The 17,526-nt window shown below is 58.1% G+C and overlaps 3 protein-coding genes across 10 annotated transcripts in view; 2 read left to right on the plus strand and 1 right to left on the minus strand.

Moving 5' to 3' along the window:
- SNX8 (sorting nexin 8) overlaps window positions 1-1,421 on the plus strand; it is a 77,204-nt gene extending 75,783 nt beyond the window's left edge. For all 5 annotated transcript variants that reach the window (XM_079944253.1, XM_079944254.1, XM_079944255.1 and 2 more), the window contains one exon: window positions 1,286-1,421. In XM_079944253.1, the coding sequence (XP_079800379.1) occupies window positions 1,286-1,396 (111 nt within the window). In that variant the 3' untranslated portion in view covers window positions 1,397-1,421. The remainder of the gene's footprint in view (window positions 1-1,285) is intronic.
- A 3,037-nt stretch (window positions 1,422-4,458) lies between these two features.
- NUDT1 (nudix hydrolase 1) lies at window positions 4,459-11,535 on the minus strand. 4 transcript variants are annotated; one of them, XM_079944261.1, is made up of 4 exons: window positions 11,492-11,535; window positions 9,880-10,044; window positions 5,051-5,196; window positions 4,459-4,783 (listed from the first exon to the last, which is right to left on the minus strand). In XM_079944261.1, the coding sequence occupies exons 2-4, from the start codon at window positions 10,029-10,031 to the stop codon at window positions 4,611-4,613; spliced, it is 471 nt and encodes a 156-aa protein (XP_079800387.1). In that variant the 5' UTR covers window positions 10,032-10,044; window positions 11,492-11,535; the 3' UTR covers window positions 4,459-4,610. The 4 variants fall into 4 exon arrangements, with proteins under 4 accessions (XP_079800387.1, XP_079800388.1, XP_079800389.1 ...); XM_079944262.1 differs by having other exon boundaries at window positions 11,476-11,523; XM_079944263.1 differs by lacking the exon at window positions 11,492-11,535 and adding an exon at window positions 11,460-11,476.
- Window positions 11,536-11,579: 44 nt separating this feature from the next.
- Window positions 11,580-17,318, plus strand: MRM2 (mitochondrial rRNA methyltransferase 2). The gene is made up of 3 exons (XM_079946127.1): window positions 11,580-11,616; window positions 13,257-13,546; window positions 15,591-17,318. Exons 1-3 carry the CDS (start codon window positions 11,609-11,611, stop codon window positions 16,028-16,030), a joined length of 738 nt encoding a protein of 245 aa, XP_079802253.1. The 5' UTR covers window positions 11,580-11,608; the 3' UTR covers window positions 16,031-17,318.
- Window positions 17,319-17,526: the final 208 nt, after the last annotated feature.

Genomic DNA, 17,526 nt, shown 5'->3' on the forward strand with positions numbered 1-17,526 from the left:
TGGCGACCCTGCCCGGAGGGCCAGGGAGGCTTTTGTGAGCAGCGCGTGGAGGGAGCTCAGACCTGTAGTTCGGAACGGTGCCGGGCGGTGGCTGGGTGTGCGGATTCAGGGGTAGAAGACATGAGATGGTGCGTCCAGGCGGGAGGTGGCCGGGCCAGAGCGGTCTGGAGGGTCTGGTCAGCGTGTGGTTAGTGTACAGGTCCCTCTCAGACTTGCTTTCAGAACCGCTGGGCCTGGGACTCAAGGGTCTGTGCTTTCAGTGGGACGCCAGGGGAGTCGGGCATGAGTGAGAAATGTTGCCCGCCTGAGACAGAAGTTCCTTTACTTTCTCTTAGTGCCTCAGTGACTTTTCACGGCAGCCCAAGGCCAAAGTACCGTTTTAATGGTTCTGTTTCTTACGTTCTTAGCTCCAGACAGCGTCAGAGCAGTGGTCCATGTAGCCTGTGACAAATGCTGAGTTTCCCTTGAGCGTTTCTCATAGTTCGTGGTGCCCCTGGAGTTCGCTGGGGTGCCCAGGGTGCCCTCGGGCACAGTGTAGGACCTGCAGGTGTGGCCAAGGCAGCAGCAGCGCTGGGGGAGGTAGGGCTGTACGCTGGTGAGACCTCACGGGCAGGTCCGGGTGGCCAGTGGGGACATTTCCTGATGCGATCCTGGATTTCTCCGCTGTGGGTGACTCGTGAGTGCCCCGGTCTCGAAACTCGGGGACTAGGCTCTGCTCCCGCCGCACGTTCCCAGGGCCACGCTGCTTCCTGTTGTGACGCGAGCCCCGCTGCCCCAGTGCTGGCCTTGGACACGGGCCTCGCTGCTCAGCTTCCTTCCTCGCAGACGCCTGGGGCCGGGAGCTGTGGTGGCAGCCGCCCTGCTCTCGCTTTGCCCATCTCTGTGTTCCTCTGGTGGACGTTGTCTTGGCCTCTGAGCCGCCCAGAAGGCCGGCACCTGCAGACCTGTCAGAGGGAGCAACCCCGTGATAACATTTGTTACGTCGAGCAGACCCGTGCCTTTCTGTCCCCGTGCAGGGGTGGTGGCACGGCCACCATGACCTTTGGTTGCAGGTCTGCCCTTACCTGGGCTGGTCTGTGGAGGGGTGTTCGGAGCGCTGGGCCGCGATGCGGGTGGGAAGGCCGGCCCGCCCCCACTCTGGGAGCTCTGGGGGAGGTGACACATGCGCTGGCATGGCTGCACGGGCGTCTCCTCTCTCCGTGAGCATTTTAGGAGGAGAGAGCTGGTGCGTCAGGCCACAGGCGGCCTCCATCTCCTCACCCCGCGCTTCCCCTTCCTCCTCCAGATGAGCAAGGTGTGGAATGACCTGCAGCCCAAGCTACAGTGCCTCTTCGCTGGACCGCACGGCGCCCCAAGCCCACTGAGGTCCCCGCAGGACGGCCTGTCTCCTCACTAGTGCCGGGAGGATGTGGGCGGCAGCTCCGGCGCCCTCACTAAAACTTCTTTCCAAATGGTGTGTTCCTGTTTAATTCCCTTCACGTGGTGGCTGCCCCGACCCCGAGGGGGCCCAGCGTTGGGCTGCAGCCCCTCGTGGAAGAGCTGATGCCCGGGCAGGGTGGGGCCGGGTCCCAGTGGCCGTGGCTCCCCTCCCCTCGCGGGGAGCAAGGCCGAGGACACGCGCTAGGCCTCCGGGCGTCCACGGAAGCCGCGGCCACACGGGGTCTGTCCTGGTTGCCCTCGACCCTGCCTGGCCCTCCCGAAGCACACCGTGGCCCGTCAATCTGGAGGCGAGAGTGTTGAGAGTCCCCGGAACGGTTTTCTCCCAGGACCCACAGAGGGGTGGTTTGCACACAGCAGATCGTGCAGGGGGCGTGTGCTGGGGCCCCTGTGCTAGAACGGTCGGGAGGGCTCTGGGGTAGCTGAGCGGGGGCGGGGCAGGACCGTCCCCGCGGCCGGCGCGCTGCCGTCGGACGGCGGTGGCCGTGTCCGACACGGAACTGGCCAGCGAGACCTTCCGCTGCGGCCCGCAGATAGCCCTGGCCATGCGAGCGGGGGCCCGAGGGTCCCTGGGCCCAAACTGTGAGCCTGGCGGCCCTGGTGTCTGTGTCCCTCCCTCCATGGCATGCACACGTGTGCACGCTCACACTGTGGCCCTGTCGTGTGCCCGGCGGTCTGAGGTGCGGAGGACAAAGCGGGGACCAAAGCGTCTGGAGGTCCGTGAGCCGACGCTCCCGCCGTCTCTGCAGCTGCAGGCGGCTGCCCGGCTGTTCTTGGGAGGCCACGCCGTGAGCGTCGAGGCTGGCAGGGCCGTGGGCTCTGCGGGGGGATCTGCGTCGCTCTGGTAACCCTCTGTTACACCGACTTCGCTTCTTTGGGGCAGCAGGAACCCTCCTTCCAGCCTCCCTGCCACGCTTGCCGGCCCAGAGCCTGCTCTGAGGGGGCGGCGGTCTGGAGCCGGGTGGGCTTATGTCCGCCTGGGGCTGGGTGTGTCCTGCCCTGAGCCCCTGTTGTGTAAGTGCCCCCCGTCCTTCACGGCTCTCACTGGCTTGGGAGGGCGCTGGAGGAGGCCGACTGCACCGAGGGGCTCTGAGGTCCCTGCCTTCCTGCAACACGAGCCTGGGGGTTCTAGGGGTTTGCCCTTGGTGTGAGGCACGCACGTGGGACCCAGAGGCTCTGGGTGACAGGCAGGCTTCCCTGGTGAGCTGACACACGTTACAGTGCAGGGCAAAGTGAGTGTGCCCACCGGGGCCTGGGCTCACCCACACGTGGGTTCAGGCGTGCGGGGAGGCCGGCTGCACCCCACCCGCCGGAGCCCCACGGCAGCCAGCGTGTGCCTTCCGGTGCCGGGCTGGCCGGTCTCCTGGAGGACGAGCAGAGGGGCGGTGCGCCCCCGGAGCCTGGCCAGCAGGGCCCGCCTGTGCCATGTGCCCCGTTGTGGGCTGCTGCTGCGTTTGATCCCTCTGTGGAGAAACGGGCTCCCAACCGCTTTGAGTGGCTCTGTGCTGCCCGGTAGGTTGGTCCCCAGGTGCTGTGTACGCTCGAGCCGTGGAGCGTTGACCACCGGCCTCTGCTGTCCTGGCCCCGCGGTGTGGCTGCTCCCCCGCGAGGTCTGTCCGTGGGTGGTGAGGGACACGAGGCCACGGGACAGCGGGGAGACGCCCTGGCCGCGTGGTGGGTGGTGGCACAGCGGCACGGAGGGTGGGGAGCGTCTTCCCGGCCAGGTTGAGGCTTGCCCTCCCCACACGGGTCACCAGGGAGATCTGACACCAAAGACATCAGATGCACTTTCCAGGAGAGAATCCTCCTGGCGGGACTGGCTCCCGCGTGGAAACCAGGAGCACGTTCTTGGTTGGAGGCCTGGCCTCGCTCTTCCTCAGAGGCTCACCTGCAGGGCACTTTCTGGTCCACCCGCTCCCCCCACCCCAGGTGCTGGAAAGGGGTCAGTGGGAAGATGCTGGAGTGACCGTGTCCCCCTCGTGTGGCAGCTGGGGGCGCAGAGGCACCTTTTCCACAAAGCTCCCGGTCCGCCCTCCACCTGGGCTGCCGCTGGGTTCCCAGGCTCGGCGGGCAGGGTTTCCTGCTCAGTGTTCGCTCGGGGAGGGGGAGGAGAGGCTGCCCCAGCTCCAAGGTGGGCCACGCACACCTCTGCGTCCGAGCTCTCCTCGTGCCCGGGAGAGCCTGTCACAGCCCCGTGAAAGGACGTCCGGTTCCGTCTTCCCGATGGGAGCCCTTCGGCCGCTCCCGTCCCGTTAGGGCTGAGTGTGGCTCACCACTGCCTTGGCCTGGCCCGAGGCGTGCGCCTTCAGGCCACGCCCCTCCAGCCTGCGTCCAGCTGACTCGGTGTGAAGACGCAGAGTGGGGACGAGGGAGGGCGTGGCCAAGGCAGGCTGCCACGGGGACCCGGGGCTCGGGCTGCCGGAGGTCAGGACGGTTCGGTATCTTAGGCCTTTCCTCTTGCTTTGCGTTGAGTCTGGTTATGTTTGAAGCACTTTATACGGCTGCAGGGATCAATGACCATCACACCCAGTTAACTGGAATTGTTTACAAATGAGCTACATTCCGAGATTTTTATCACTGAACTTACATGAACAACTATCATTAAACGTGTTTATAAAAGTCGGGTCAAGTTGTGAAGCTTTTGTGTGAGTGGTTGGTACCCCCCAGCCCCCTCTCCAGGGTCAGAGACCAGGATGAAATCAGCCTGTCTTGGGGGAGGGAGGGCGACCAAGTGATGGTACATTAGACGGGGGTTGGAGCCCTGGGCCCTGACCGCGCCTCGGTTTCCCCATAAGGGGGGTGGTGAGAGGAGAACACGGCCTCTAGCCCACCCCCGGGATCCTGCGGCCCCATGCACACCTATGCCGGGCCTCCCACACCAGTTCTCCCCCGTGGGACGTCCGAAAAGCCGTCCCCTCCCCTTTTGCGCCTGTGTCTCTTTCCCCCATCTCTGTTCGGTGGTGCAGGTCACAGCCAGGCACGTCTGGCAGCTCCCCGAGGATGGGACTTCGTGAGGCCCGGTGAGGAATGTTGAAAAAGTAAAAGAGGTTTATTTTCCTTTCCATCCAATCATGCGCCAGACAGACTGGAGGCCCGGCCAGTGTGCTGAGCCTGGAGCCTCGGCGTGGCTGGGCAGGGGTGCTCATGGCCCGAGGGACGAGCTCAGCTCTGTCCTAGACTGTGTCCACCTCGCGAAGCTTGTAGTCCAGGATGGTGTCGTGACTCTGGAACTTGAAGTAGCCGTGGAACTTCTTCTTCTGAAGCAGGAGGGGAAACCAGTAGCTGTCATCGGGCCACATGTCAGCGAAGGGGATCTGGTCCAGTTGGAACCACTGGGGGCGCATTTCTGAAGTCAGTGAAAAGGAACTGTCATCGATGTTCAATCCAGATTTTAAACTGACTTTTTGTGAGGAATTACTGAGTTATTCTGTGTGAGGAATTTGACATACTTTCATATTTAATCCTTGTGACTGTATCCCTTATCTTACAGAAGAGTAGGGAGGCTCCGGTGCTGGTGTGTTTCAGCACCTGCCCCTGGGGGAGGGGAGGGCTGCTGTGCCGCTCATCACCTGCCTCCCTCACCGGCCGTGAAGGGACGAGCCCAGAGACTCACCTTCGCTCTCCACTGGTGTCCCGTGGACACTGTCTGTGCAGAAGATGTGCATGTCCATCAGCTCGGGGTCGCCCACGAACTCAAACACGATCTGGCCCACCTTCTGCAGCGCATCCACGGTCAGACCGCTCTCTTCCTGCAGCTCCCTGTGGGCAGAGGCGGATGGACACACCCGGACATAAGGTGACAGTTAACGCAAGGCGCCCACGCGGCACCCGAGAATGGTGCTGGGAGGATGGAGGGGCGGAGTGTGTACATGTGGCCAAGGGCTCGGGTTTGGGGACCGCTGTTTAGGGGCAGCCAGACCTCTGTAATTGAGCACCCTGGGCGCACCACGGGGCAGGTCAGGCCTGGCCCAGCTCAGCTGCTCGGAGGTCCCACGGGAGGCCACTGCTAGAGCCAGGGGACCCCACCTGTCCTGCTTGGCTCTCCCTGAGGCCGTCACGTGTGCGTGGTGCTCTGCGGGCTGCAGCCCCCGGAACCCGGCCCTGAGCCAAAGTCCTCCTGCCCTGTCCTGTCCCCGCACAGAGCTCAGGAGCAGACTGCAGGTTTCTACTGTCTCTTCTCCAGAGAAGGGGCTGTTTTAACTCCTGTTTCACCAAGGAGACAGGCCCCACCCCAGCCAGCTCACGTCAGCCGCGCTTGATGGTAGGGGATGAGCTTTGGGTCTGTCTCGCTGTGTCCCCACTTCTCAGGACCCTTTCCCCCAGCTCCACCACCTGTGCTTGTAGGAAGGGGTCAGGGGGCTGATCTCCCCACCTGAGTGCACAAGTGCCGGGCGATTCACGAGAACCGGGATCCCCCCCCCTCAATTTAACAGTGCTTCCCCAAGCTACATATTCATTGTAGACAGTCTAGCAAACACACAGAGACTCCTCACCCAGCAAGAACCCTTGCTACCACTGCAGTTTCCCCTTGGGGTCTTTCTCCTTTGTGCATCCCTTTTAAGAACTGCACACATGCCGCCCGTACCTTGTACCTGTGCTTTTCACACAACACTGCAGAGCCACGTCCTACACTTCAAGGAATTCAGCCAGCTTCTCGGCTGTTGTGTATCATAGAATAGAAGACCCACCTTGCTCATCACGAAACCCGCTGTGATAAGCATCCTCGTACACACCGTCTGCCACCAGCCTTTCACCCCACCGGCGGCCCCGCCGCCGTCATCCTGCGTCTCGTTCCATCCTTGGCGAGCGCTTTCTGGATGTTCTGCTGTGCTCGGGACTCTGGGGACCCCACCAGCCCTGCACCCGTGAAGCTCAGCACCTGTGTCTCCTGCTAGAGTCTCACTTCCCTACTGCCCTGTATTTATTTTCGTTGCTGTAAAAACATTCTAATTATACCTATTTAGAGTGGTAGCTTAAAAAAAGGTCTTTTTAAGCTTTGATCTCTGAGTTATGTTAGGAACGCAATGCATAATTACTTCCTGTTGCCTGTAATGAGGAGTCAGGGAAACCAGTGTTTGTTAAACACGTGTGCTGGGTTAAACGGTCTTATTTAAATGGACGCCTTATTGAGCTTGGAATCTGCCCTAACCTTCCCGTGAGGCCCGGAGAGGAACTGTATCCATTTGCTGCCATTCAGATGCAGCCCAGGTGATGCTCTGGAAGCTGGAATTTATTCATTGAGATGGTTAATTAAAATTAGACACGACCTAAAAAATGAACGTGTGTTTTCACTTGCGAGGGTGGAAATGGCTCCCCAATTAAATGTAACAGAAGCCTTCGGCAGGGCCCGCCCTACCTCCGGCAGCAGGCTGGCGAGCTCATTTTAAAACCGTCACCTGCTGATTTAATGTTTTGACTGATTTTGGCTCATCTTCCGGGAGTCCACGGCAGTGTATGAAATGTCAATAACGTCCTCGCAGGCAGAGCTGAGCTTGCTTCGGGCCGGGATAACCAGGAAGCCGGGGGTGACACTGATCCAGTTTTGCTGACGTGTCTGACTGCATCTCTGGGATGTTCCCCACACGGCAGGGGACGCGGGGGCCCTGCGGTCCGGAGCCCGCAGTGCAGCTCGGGGGCCCGCCGGCCACACGGCCTTCCAGAGTTCTCTAACACAGTGCTCTGTGGGTGCTGGCCAGAAAGGTGGGCGTGCTGCACGCCCGAAGCTGAAACCTGGCTGTGAGGCACCCTGGGTCCCCAGGTGCCTGCAACTCCCTGCAACCCCCCAGAGGAAGGATACATCTTCCTTGGTGCTCAGATGGCTTCCCCCCAAGGACATCCAGCACAGAGGAAGGGACAACCAGTCTCCCGGCCACCTGAGTCTGCTGGCACGTTAACCCAGCTGTTGAAGTGGGGCCCACCCTGGGACCCCAAAGCGCAGTGCACCAGATACCCCCAAGGCTGCCGTGACCTCGCTCGTCAGGGCAGGACAGCCAGGGCCTGGGGCCTAAGGAGCAGCCCCACGCACGTGCACGGAAAGAGGCCAGAGCTGCCCTAGGGGCCTGGGGCCGACGGCTGAGTCATCCCCAAAGTGGGCGAAGCCCTGTTGCTGCTGGAGTCCCAGGGCCCTGGGGTGGGTCTCAGCCTGCGCCCCGTGCATTAGAACCTGCCACCCGTCCCGACCCCCCCTGCAGGGGCTCAACAGTCCTTTGTCGGGGTGGTCCTGACACCTGGCTCCATCCTACACCCAGGCTGGAACCCTGGGGAGAGGCCGCGGGGCTCCTGGAGAGAGCTGCCCGGAGCTGCCCCACAGGCCCTGGGCGCCAGCGTGGTACCATGCGGCCACGGGCAGACTGGTCTGCATCAGGCGCGCGGTGTGGGCCCTGGGTGGTGCACTTCTGGCCTCAGTCTCAGGGTAAGGCCAACCCTGCCTAAAGGAAGGTCCCCCGGGCAGAGCATGGAGACCATTAGTGCCCCGTGGCTGTGGAGAGGATGTCCCCCAGTGGGGCACGCTGCCTGCAGGGGCTGAGTGTGCCCTCAAGGGCGCCCGGGTATCAAAACGGAGCTCAGGGCGGCCTGGGAGGAAGCGCCCTCCACAGCCCCACCTGCTGGACGAGGCTTCCGAAGGGCAACGAATCACGAGGCTCTAAGAGGGTAACTGAGACCCTGATGCTAAAGCAGTGAGCAAGCCTGAGCGACAACAGAAAGGCAGCGATCTCAGGACGGCTCTGCGATCTGTGGGGAGGTCGGCACAGGAGTGAGGTTGGGGGTCACGGGGCCACCGCTCCAGTGCTTCTGGTGGTGCAGCGAGTGTCTGGAGGGCAGCCTGCAGGGCCCAGCACGGCGTCTGCTCGGCTGCACCGAGTTTAACGCCAGGGGCCCACGGACGCTGAGCAGATGGCTCAATGTCATTAGTCACTGGGGCAAACACAGTAAAACCGCCACAAGGTATCACCACACCTGCCTGCCGGGATGGCTGAGATGGAAAGGACAGAAGATGCCAGGTGGCGCTGAGGATCTGGAGGAGGCGGATCTCACACACTGCACCACACCTGCCGGGATGGCTGAGATGGAAAGGACAGAAGATGCCAGGTGGCGCTGAGGATTTGGAGGAGGCGGACCTCACACGCCGCTGGCGGGGCTTTAAATGAGCACAACTGTTTGGCGGTATGTGCTAAGGCGGAAAGGAACACCTCGAATTCTCGAGGGCAGCATCCACCGGAAAGACCGTATAGGACCGTCCACAGCTACATCACTTGCAACTCCAACCCGGAAACGGCCCAAAAGCCCACGCCCGGGATGAGCAGGCTGCAGTGTGTTCATAAACCGGACTGGACCACTGCCACATGCAGACATGATACCAGGAAGAAGCCACAGCTGCAAGGCTCTTCCTACAGGGTATTTCTGAATGGGCCAAACCGTCAACTGGGACAGAAGTCAGGGTGCAGGCTGCCCCCCTGGGGGCAGGGTCCACCCTCCAGTCCCATTTCTTGATCTACGTGCTGGTTAAATGATGGACCCATTTCTTAAAAATTCCCTGGTGAAGACTGGCATTTTCCTACATGTACTTTATACTTCAATACAAACTTGACTTATAAAAGGTTTTCAGTCCTGGCCTCACGACAGACAGAGGGCGTAATTCGGTGTGATCAGAAAGGTGGCGGTTGTGTGAAGGAAGTCCAGAGGTCTATGGAGAAGAGCTGGGGGAGGGGCACCTTCTCCAATGTGAAGGCGGAGGAGGGGTCAGCCAGAGGAGGAGCCAGGAAGAGTGGGTGGGCAATGACAGCTTGGGGTGTCTGGGGGGGCAGGGATGGGAGCGAGGGGGCGAGGCCAGACCGCGTGGGGCTCAGTGGATGACACAGGAGGCTGGATTTATCCACACAAGCCTGCGAGGGGCAGGAAGGCAAAGGGGCTGCGGCCTGGAGGCCTGTGTGATCTCGGGCACACTGCTCAACCTCTCTGGGCTTCGGTTCTTCCCATGTGAAAGTGACTGTGTCAAGGAAGAACTGAGACTGTGTGCGGAAGCTCCCAGACACGCTCGTCACCAGCTCCCCTGAACAAAGGAAGGAGCCCAGTGACTGGCCAGTCCCTTGGCGAGAAAGAGGAAGCCAGGATTCTTCCACCCAAGCCACTGCACTGCAGCTTCCCAAACGTCCTAAAAACCACGACTGCAGAGCAGCAGCTAATGTGTACTGAGCACGGACCATGTGCCAGGCCTCGCTCAGTCCCCTATGTTTATTTTCTCACTTAATCTTCACAACAGTCCTAAGAGGTAGGTACTGTTACTATCCCCACTTTGCAAATGAGGAAACCGAGGCTCAAGGATTCGGTCTGGGCTCCAGGTCGCGTGGCTCTAAGTGGTCAAATCAGGGGCCTGGCTCTCCAGCCCGAATCCTTGTCGCCTGCGGAAGCTGGTTCTGCGGTCAGGCCTGCCCCTCCCCTCACCTCTTGGCTCCATCCTCGATGGTCTCTCCTTCTTGAACTTTGCCTCCGAAGCCGTTCCACCGGCCGGCCCCGAAGCCTCGTTTCTTCATGCCCAGGAGGACTCGCTGAGGCTGCAGCACGAGCACCAAGGTGTAGAGCCTCGAGGCACACATGGTGCCCTTGGTTCTGCAGGGAAGGCAAGGGGTTGGGTCAGCTTGACCTGGGTGTGGACGGAAGCGTGTGTATTGCGGTGGCCAGGGGCCGGGTGGACAGGAAATGTGCTCTGCCAGGCACGGAGAGGCAACGTCCCAGCTCTGTCACATGTAGCAGGTTTTCTGGGGCAGACAGAGGCCTGGCCCCCAGAACCCAGGGGCATCAGTGCCCAGGCCCTTCGCTTACTGGGCTGATGCAGCAGGTCAGATGACGGCCCATCCCTTCCCCTCCCCACTCCTCGGCACAGCGCTGTCCCTGCTCCTGTGTCCAGGGCCCGAGCCCGCCGGGCACCAAGAGAACCCTGCAGTTTACCCAGCGGTTCTTGCGTCTGGCTTTTGGCCTTGGCCTTCTCATTACGGGGCCTTCTTCTGGCCTACTGTGTTCTGGTTTCTGCCTCTCTGCAAAAGCAGACCCCCAGATTCCCAAGAAATGCATGGCTCCTGACAGTGGATAGTCGCCACTCCTGTGACAGGTTTTCACACTCTGCTCACAACTGTTGCTGCTCTGGGACCTGGTGCTGGAGCCCAAGGGCCTCTCCTTCTCGAATGGGTTTGTGTGGTCCAGAGAAAGACTCGGAGGGTGACGTCGGCCACTGCTGGAGAAATGCTGGAAGAGCAGGACCAAGTCAGCTGTCGATCCATCCCCACCCCAGTCTGGGGCCCACACTGGACGAGATGCAGGATTCAGGACCAGCGATCCTCCTGGGAAGTTACAGTGTCTGAGAAAAGGGCCCTAGGCCTGGGTCCTGGTGCTGGCGGTAGGTCAGGCAGGAGAGGTGGGTCTCTGTGGTCCAGCCTCCCTTTAGTCTGCGGACTTTGTCATGTCCCCGACCTGTTCGTGTCCAAATCCCTGGCTTCCTAAGGTAATTGGGATGCTGCTGCGTCTGCTAGAACTGTCAGCTGTCAGTGATTAGGCACCGATTATATACTTCCCCAAAATTATCCCCTTTAACAGACCCAACAACTCTGTGAGCTGACACTTACCTTTTCCATGTTCAGCCAAGGAAACTGAAGCTCAGAGAGGCTACGTTTGACCCCAAATCAGACAGCGGAGCCGGTACCCAAACCTGCGTCTACCGCAACCTGCGTCTACCGCACGTTGAAGTCTAGTTGGCTACAGCTCTTGGTTCTGCCATCAGACGGGTCCCCAGAGAGCCCGCCTAAAGTCAGGGGTCGGGCAGCGCCCCGTGTCAGCCGGGTGGCCTCTCAGCGGGGTCGCCTGTACACCGAGGCCCGCGACTGGAGTTTAAAGACAACGCACAGCCGAGCGCCAGGCTCGGACTCCCGTGTCTGGGGCCTTGTCCGTGCTGGGTCTCCAGCCGCCCCCGCCCACCAGCGCTCCCCGGCAAGTCGCAGGCCCGTCTCCCGTGGCGGCGCTCCCGGTCTCACCCGCTCCCGGACTCACCCGCTCCCGGACTCACCCGCTCCCGGGCTCTGCACGCGCCTTTCCCACCCGCGCGCCGCTTCCGGGGGCGTGGCCTAGGGCCGGAAGTGAGGCCGGCACTTCCGGTGGCGGCAGCTGGAGCGGTTCGGCGTTCATGGCCAGGTGAGCGGGGCGGTCGGTGAGCGGGGCGGTCGGTGAGCGGGGCGGTCGGTGAGCGGGGCGGTCGGTGAGCGGGGCGGTCGGTGAGCGGGGCGGCTGGCGCTCAGCCGGCATTTGTGGAGCACCTACTGCATGCCTGCGGGAGGCGGAGTGACCAGCGGCCTGTCCCAGGTTTCCGGTCAGAAAAGGGGCGCAGAGCCCACCTCTTCCAGGCCCGGAGAGGGTCAGCCCCGACAAGGAGACCTGCCAGCACGAAGCCGACGGTCGGCGAAGGCTCGCGGGGAGGGGCGGGCGAGCGGAGAGCTGGAGGGGGCTTTAGGAAGGGAGGGGCGGGTGGGGGGGCACCGCGGGTGGAGGTGAAGCTGTGTAGAGCTCCGCACGCCTGAAGCCTGCGTACCAGAGGTGAGAGGCCCACGTGGCTGAATCCAGGCCGTGGGATGGGGCTGGAGGCCCGCTGCCCAGATCGGGTGGGCTCGGGGCGTGTAACTCCGCTTTCCACGCCTCCGCTGACCGGTGGGATTAGTTCTGGCGCCCAGGACCACCCTGTGTTCTCTTTCCTCGAGACTCTACGCCTTTTAAAGGCAGCAGTTCTCACGTTATTGTCTCCAAATCTTGTCACCATGTTTTCATGCTGAAGGAACTTTTGGCTGCTAGCCATGGGGCTAATGGCAGCCTTTTCCATCAGAAGAAAGGACGCAGAGCTTCCTTTGTCGGGTTGTTCTGAGACTTGCATGAATGGAGGCGTGGCTAACTCGCAGTGGTAAGATGCTAACCACCCCCTTCCCCTAAGAGGCTTGGAAATTGCGCTGCGTTCACGCACGGGGTGAGTTCAGGTTTTTTAAGAAATGTGACAGGCCAGTCAGACGCTGTACTGGCCACCAAAGCCATGGAACTAAGCAAGGGAAGGACCTGTCCTCACGGGGTTTTCTCACAGTTTCTCAAAGTGCAGTGGAAATTTCTATCCGCTGGGAAAGAATGTTACTTTCAGTAATTTTATCAGCATTTTTAACCAGTCTTGGGAAAACTTTGGTTGACACAAACAAGGTGACTACCATTACTGTTTGAGTTTTCCTGAAGAAAACTTCAGGAGGGGAAAAAAACACCTTTGGGCTGAAGGGGAGGGGCCTGCTGGAGGAGCTTGGTCCGGCTGCCATAAGCCAGCACCCAGGACGGGCGACTTACAGAGCAGAAGTTTCTGGCTCAGTGTCTGGAGGCTGGAAATCTGAAATCAAGGTGTCAGCAGGGGTTGCCTCCTGGGACATCTCGACTTGTAGACGGCCACCTTCTCCCTGTGTCTTCATGTGGTTTTCGCTGTGTGTGTGTGTCTGTGTCCTAACTTCTTCTTACAAGGACACCAGTCATATGGGATTAGAGCCCACCCATGTGACCTCATTTTACCTTAATTACCTCATTTAAAGACCAGCCACCTCTTGAGGTGCTGGGGGTTGGGACTTGACCGTAGAGGCTTCGGGGGGATACGGTTCAGCCCGTCACACCTTCTTTCCGGCTGTGGGGCCTCGTCAAGTCACCTCTCCCTCTTGGGCCGCACTGTCCCATCTCTGAAAACGTGCGGATTGAGCCTGCGAGCTCCTGACCTGCTGGTCTTTGCAATGCCAACCTGCTTGCTCCCTTTTCCTCACCAGGTCCTCGAAGCTGGTGTGGGCTTCCTTTCAGCGTCAAAAGTTCCACACCAGTGGGAGTTGCTTCAAGGGCCGGACGGGCGCTGAGCACCTGTGGCTGATGCGGCATTTGAGGGACCCGTTTGTGAAGGCTGCGAAGGTGGAGAGTTACAGGTGTCGAAGTGCCTTCAAGCTCCTGGAGGTGAACGAGAGGCACCGGATTCTGCGGCCGGGCCTCCGGGTGTTAGACTGCGGCGCCGCTCCCGGCGCGTGGAGCCAGGTGGCTGTGCAGAGTGTCAACGCTGCAGGCACAGGTGGGGCCTCCCGACCACCGTGGTTTAGACGCAGGCGCTGCCCTCTGCCAGGGGATGCAGAGCAGCTGAGCCGCCCCGTGAAGGCACACGCTTCTGCGTGGTTGTTCAGGAGGACCGATACAACACTGACATTTTCAGAATGAGAGACAGGGTAGAAAGGGATAATGAAAGTGAAAATCACCTCCCATCACACCACAGTAGTGTGTAGACTAATATACTGGTGTACGTCCCGTACCTCTGTTGCTGATTTGGAGCCTCAACAGAGATATATATATATATTTTTGGCTGACTGATATATTGATGTCTTTCCATGACAGTACAACTGAGTCAACCTCAAGGGTTTCCAGGTCCTGGTCCTTGAAGCCCTGGGTTTCCTGGAGGTGCTCCTGGGGCTGCCCGGGGGGGCCCTCGTGGCTCTGGATTCCCCACTTCGGCTCAACTTGAGGGACTTAGCTTTTATCTGTTTTACATTTAGGGGTTTTGACTAAGATCGTCTATATACAAAAGTTTCCTCTCACTAATAGATCAACTAACTATGCAAGGCAGGAAACTGTGCCATCCTTTGAAACAGCTGCGTGGTATTCCAGATAACGGTCGTACTGTTGGTGTTTACAGTCTCCCCATCTTGGGCACCAAGGTTGCTTTTGGGTGTGCAGTGCTGTGGTCACGATCCTTACCACTTGTATTTCCTGCTGTGAAGTCTGAGGGTACCACATGCACTGGCATTATGACACATGTGAAGTTCACAAAGATCTCTCCCAGACACCTTAAAAACAGTTAAAAAAATTTCTTTTGAGCTTAGTATTTATCAGCTAAGTGAATGAATGAGTCAGAAACTTCTGTTCCTTTTCCCACCACTGAGTCTATCCACAGACTTCCTAACAACTGATTTTAGTGGTTCCTATCCCCCTAATTTCTCTTCAGTAGAAGCAGGAAAATGCCGAAGTTTAACTTGTAGGAAGAGGTGGCAGAAGCAAAGAGTGTGTGGATCAAATGGTTTGGTTCTTTTACTCCCAGAAGTTGCAAAAGTGGAACCAAAGCCATTTGCCTTTAGAGGACACTTCCTGGGGCTGTAGTATGTGGGACGTTAAAGGAGACACCAGAAGTGTATAAAATGGAATGAGAGATGTCCCACTAGCCAGGGCTGAAAATGGAGAGCTTTTGCCTTTGAAAAATGAGGTATCCTGCAGAATACCTGGACTTCCAATCTTTAGATCAAGGTAAAACGCCCCGCCCCCTCACCCGTGGAGCAGGATTTTTACCAAGCCGAGTGAGCTACAAAAGAGTCTGTTCCCTTCATGTATCTAGCCTGTATCTACCCTGGCGTGTAGGGAGCCCGGCGTGTAGGGGTGGTGCAGGGAGGGGCCCCCAGGGCTTGTGAAGAGGGGAGCTTGGAACGGGAAGGGAAGGGAAGGCAGGTGGAGCCTGGGTGCAGCGGCCGTGCGGGCAGGAAATCTTGTTTCAGGTGAGGTGAAACAATAACATCTTTTTCTTTCACCACTGGCATCACTCACATATGGGCAGGGTATCAAATTTTTTTACCTTATTTTGCATTTGTCGGTTTCCCCCCTCTCTTAGCTTGTTTCTGCTAGTTTCTGCATTGAAAGAAATTGGATTAAACTGCAGAATGGATTTGTTGATTTAATCCAGAGGCACTTTGTATACTGGTGTGTCATTTTCTGTTTCAGTTTGTCAAAAAGAGCACTCAGAGATAAAAGCCCTTTCATGGACCGCAAGGCTCAGGGAGTGCAATGAAATCAGACGGTGTCAGGGCCCAGGGTGTGGCCCCAGGTCTGCCTGTCCCCTGGGACAGTCACTTTTCCTCTCTGGGCCTCAGTTTCCTCAGAGGTAGAAGGACCACCACTCCCCACCACGTGTTTTTGTAGGATGTACAGAAAGTGGGGAAAGGCTTGTGTCCACATATTTGCACATTAGCTCTTTTCCTCGGTCCTGACTTTTTGTTTCTATTTTATTATTTTGTTGCATTTATTGTTTGTGGGAAGATTCAGGGTGTAAATAAACACAGTCACCGTTTCTTCCTTAGATCCCAGTGCTCCTGTTGGCTCTGTGCTTGGGGTAGATCTCCTTCACGTGTCCCCCCTGGAAGGAGCAACTTTTCTGTGCCCTGCCGATGTGACTGACCCAAGAACCTTGCAGAGAATCCGAGAACTGCTTCCTGCTGGGAGAGCAGATGTGATTCTGAGTGACATGGCACCCAACGCCACAGGGATCCGGGGCCTCGACCACGACAGGCTCATCAGCCTGTGCTTGTCCCTTCTGGACATGGCTCCAGAAGTCCTGCACCCTGGGGGAACATTGCTGTGTAAAACCTGGGCTGGAAGTCAAAGCCATCGGTTACAGAAGAGACTGACAGAGGAATTCCAGAAAACAAGGACTGTAAAACCTGAAGCCAGCAGGAAGGAATCATCAGAGGTGTACCTCTTGGCCACACAGTACCGAAGAGGGAAGGGGGAAGGTCTGTGAAGGAATGAGAGCTTCTTCTGCTGTTTCTGGTTCTTTTTCACTGCACGTGTAGCTTGAGCCCTTTCCTGAAGTGTGGCTGGGGAGATCCGAGCTTGATCTCGGATGCAGCGGGCAGGACAAATGGGGGACCTTTTTTTAAGCCCAAAAGATATGACAAACCTATATTCAGTGTCCAAGACATATGCTAAAAAAGTCTCTATAACATGATTTGTGAAGAGGAAGAGCTAGGCAAAGATTAAAGGATGGGAAGGCAGACTGAGGGAAGGATAAAAACACTGGCAGTCGGGCTTCCCTGGTGGCGCAGTGGTTGAGAGTCCGCCTGCCGATGCAGGGGACATGGGTTCGTGTCCCGGTTCGGGAAGATCCCACATGCCGCGGAGCGGCTGGGCCCGTGAGCCATGGCCGCTGAGCCTGTGCTCTGGAGCCTGTGCTCCGCAATGGGAGAGGCCACAACAGTGAGAGGCCCGCGTACCGCAAAAAAAACCAAAACAAAAAACACTAGGAGGCAGAGAAACATACACACGGACACCTTTATGTAACTTTCTCTTCATACCCACGTTAGTATGTTACAGAGAAACAGGCTTCCACCCTTGCTCCAAAACAACCCACAGGTTTCCAGGTGTTATTTTGGGTTTACCGCGTAATGTAGAAAAAATCTGAAGTTTCAGTCTGGGGATTTGTGTCCATCTCTCTGGCGAATGATCTGGAAATACATCCATTCTTCAAGCAGTGAGAGTTCTCAGAACAATCAGGGAAGACGTTTGGTATGAATTATGCATGGGGTGGGTGTGCTTTGCTTTTCGCTGGGATTGTTGCTGTCATACTCCGGCCTCCAAAGACTTACAGGTAAGTGTGCCGGAGCAAGCGGAGAGGTGGTGTGTGCGTTTGTTTCCTTCTACTCTTCCGGGAACTCGATGCAACTTTACAAAACAATACAGGCCGTATTACTTTATGGAATTCCATGCTTTTAAGTCCATCTTTTGAAAAATTAATTTCTTCAAAGCCATTTCCTGGAGGTATGCTCATCTCTTAAGAAGAGTTTATTGATTGTAATGATGATTAAATGTGCAGACCGAAAAAAGAACGCACCACCTGAAAGCTGAGAGTTATGTTTTATTTGGTGGACAAAACAGAGGACTTAAGCCCGGACACAGCATCTCAGATAACTCGGAGATTGCTCCGAAGCGGCAAGGGGGGAGCCAGGATCTATAGGAGTTTTAGCAGCAAAGACCAGGTAGTTGGAATATCAAATGATCACTGTTAACAAAAGAAAAGCAAGACATCTCAAGTTAAGGAATTTAGTGCTTTTCTACGTTTGGGAAGATGCCAGAGTCGGGGGTCACTGAAATCATTTCTTTGATGTGCACCTCAGCTCTCTGGGGCCAGCGTCCTATGTTTTCTCTTCCTGAGTTTCTTCGGTGTGCCGTTGGGGTGGCGGGGCGGTGAGGTGGTGGCTGGAGTGTCTGACGGCGGGCATGCTGTTTCCATCCCGAGTT

This window comes from Stenella coeruleoalba, assembly GCF_951394435.1.
Source record: "Stenella coeruleoalba genome assembly, chromosome: 15".
In the NCBI taxonomy this organism is placed as follows: domain Eukaryota; kingdom Metazoa; phylum Chordata; class Mammalia; order Artiodactyla; family Delphinidae; genus Stenella; species Stenella coeruleoalba.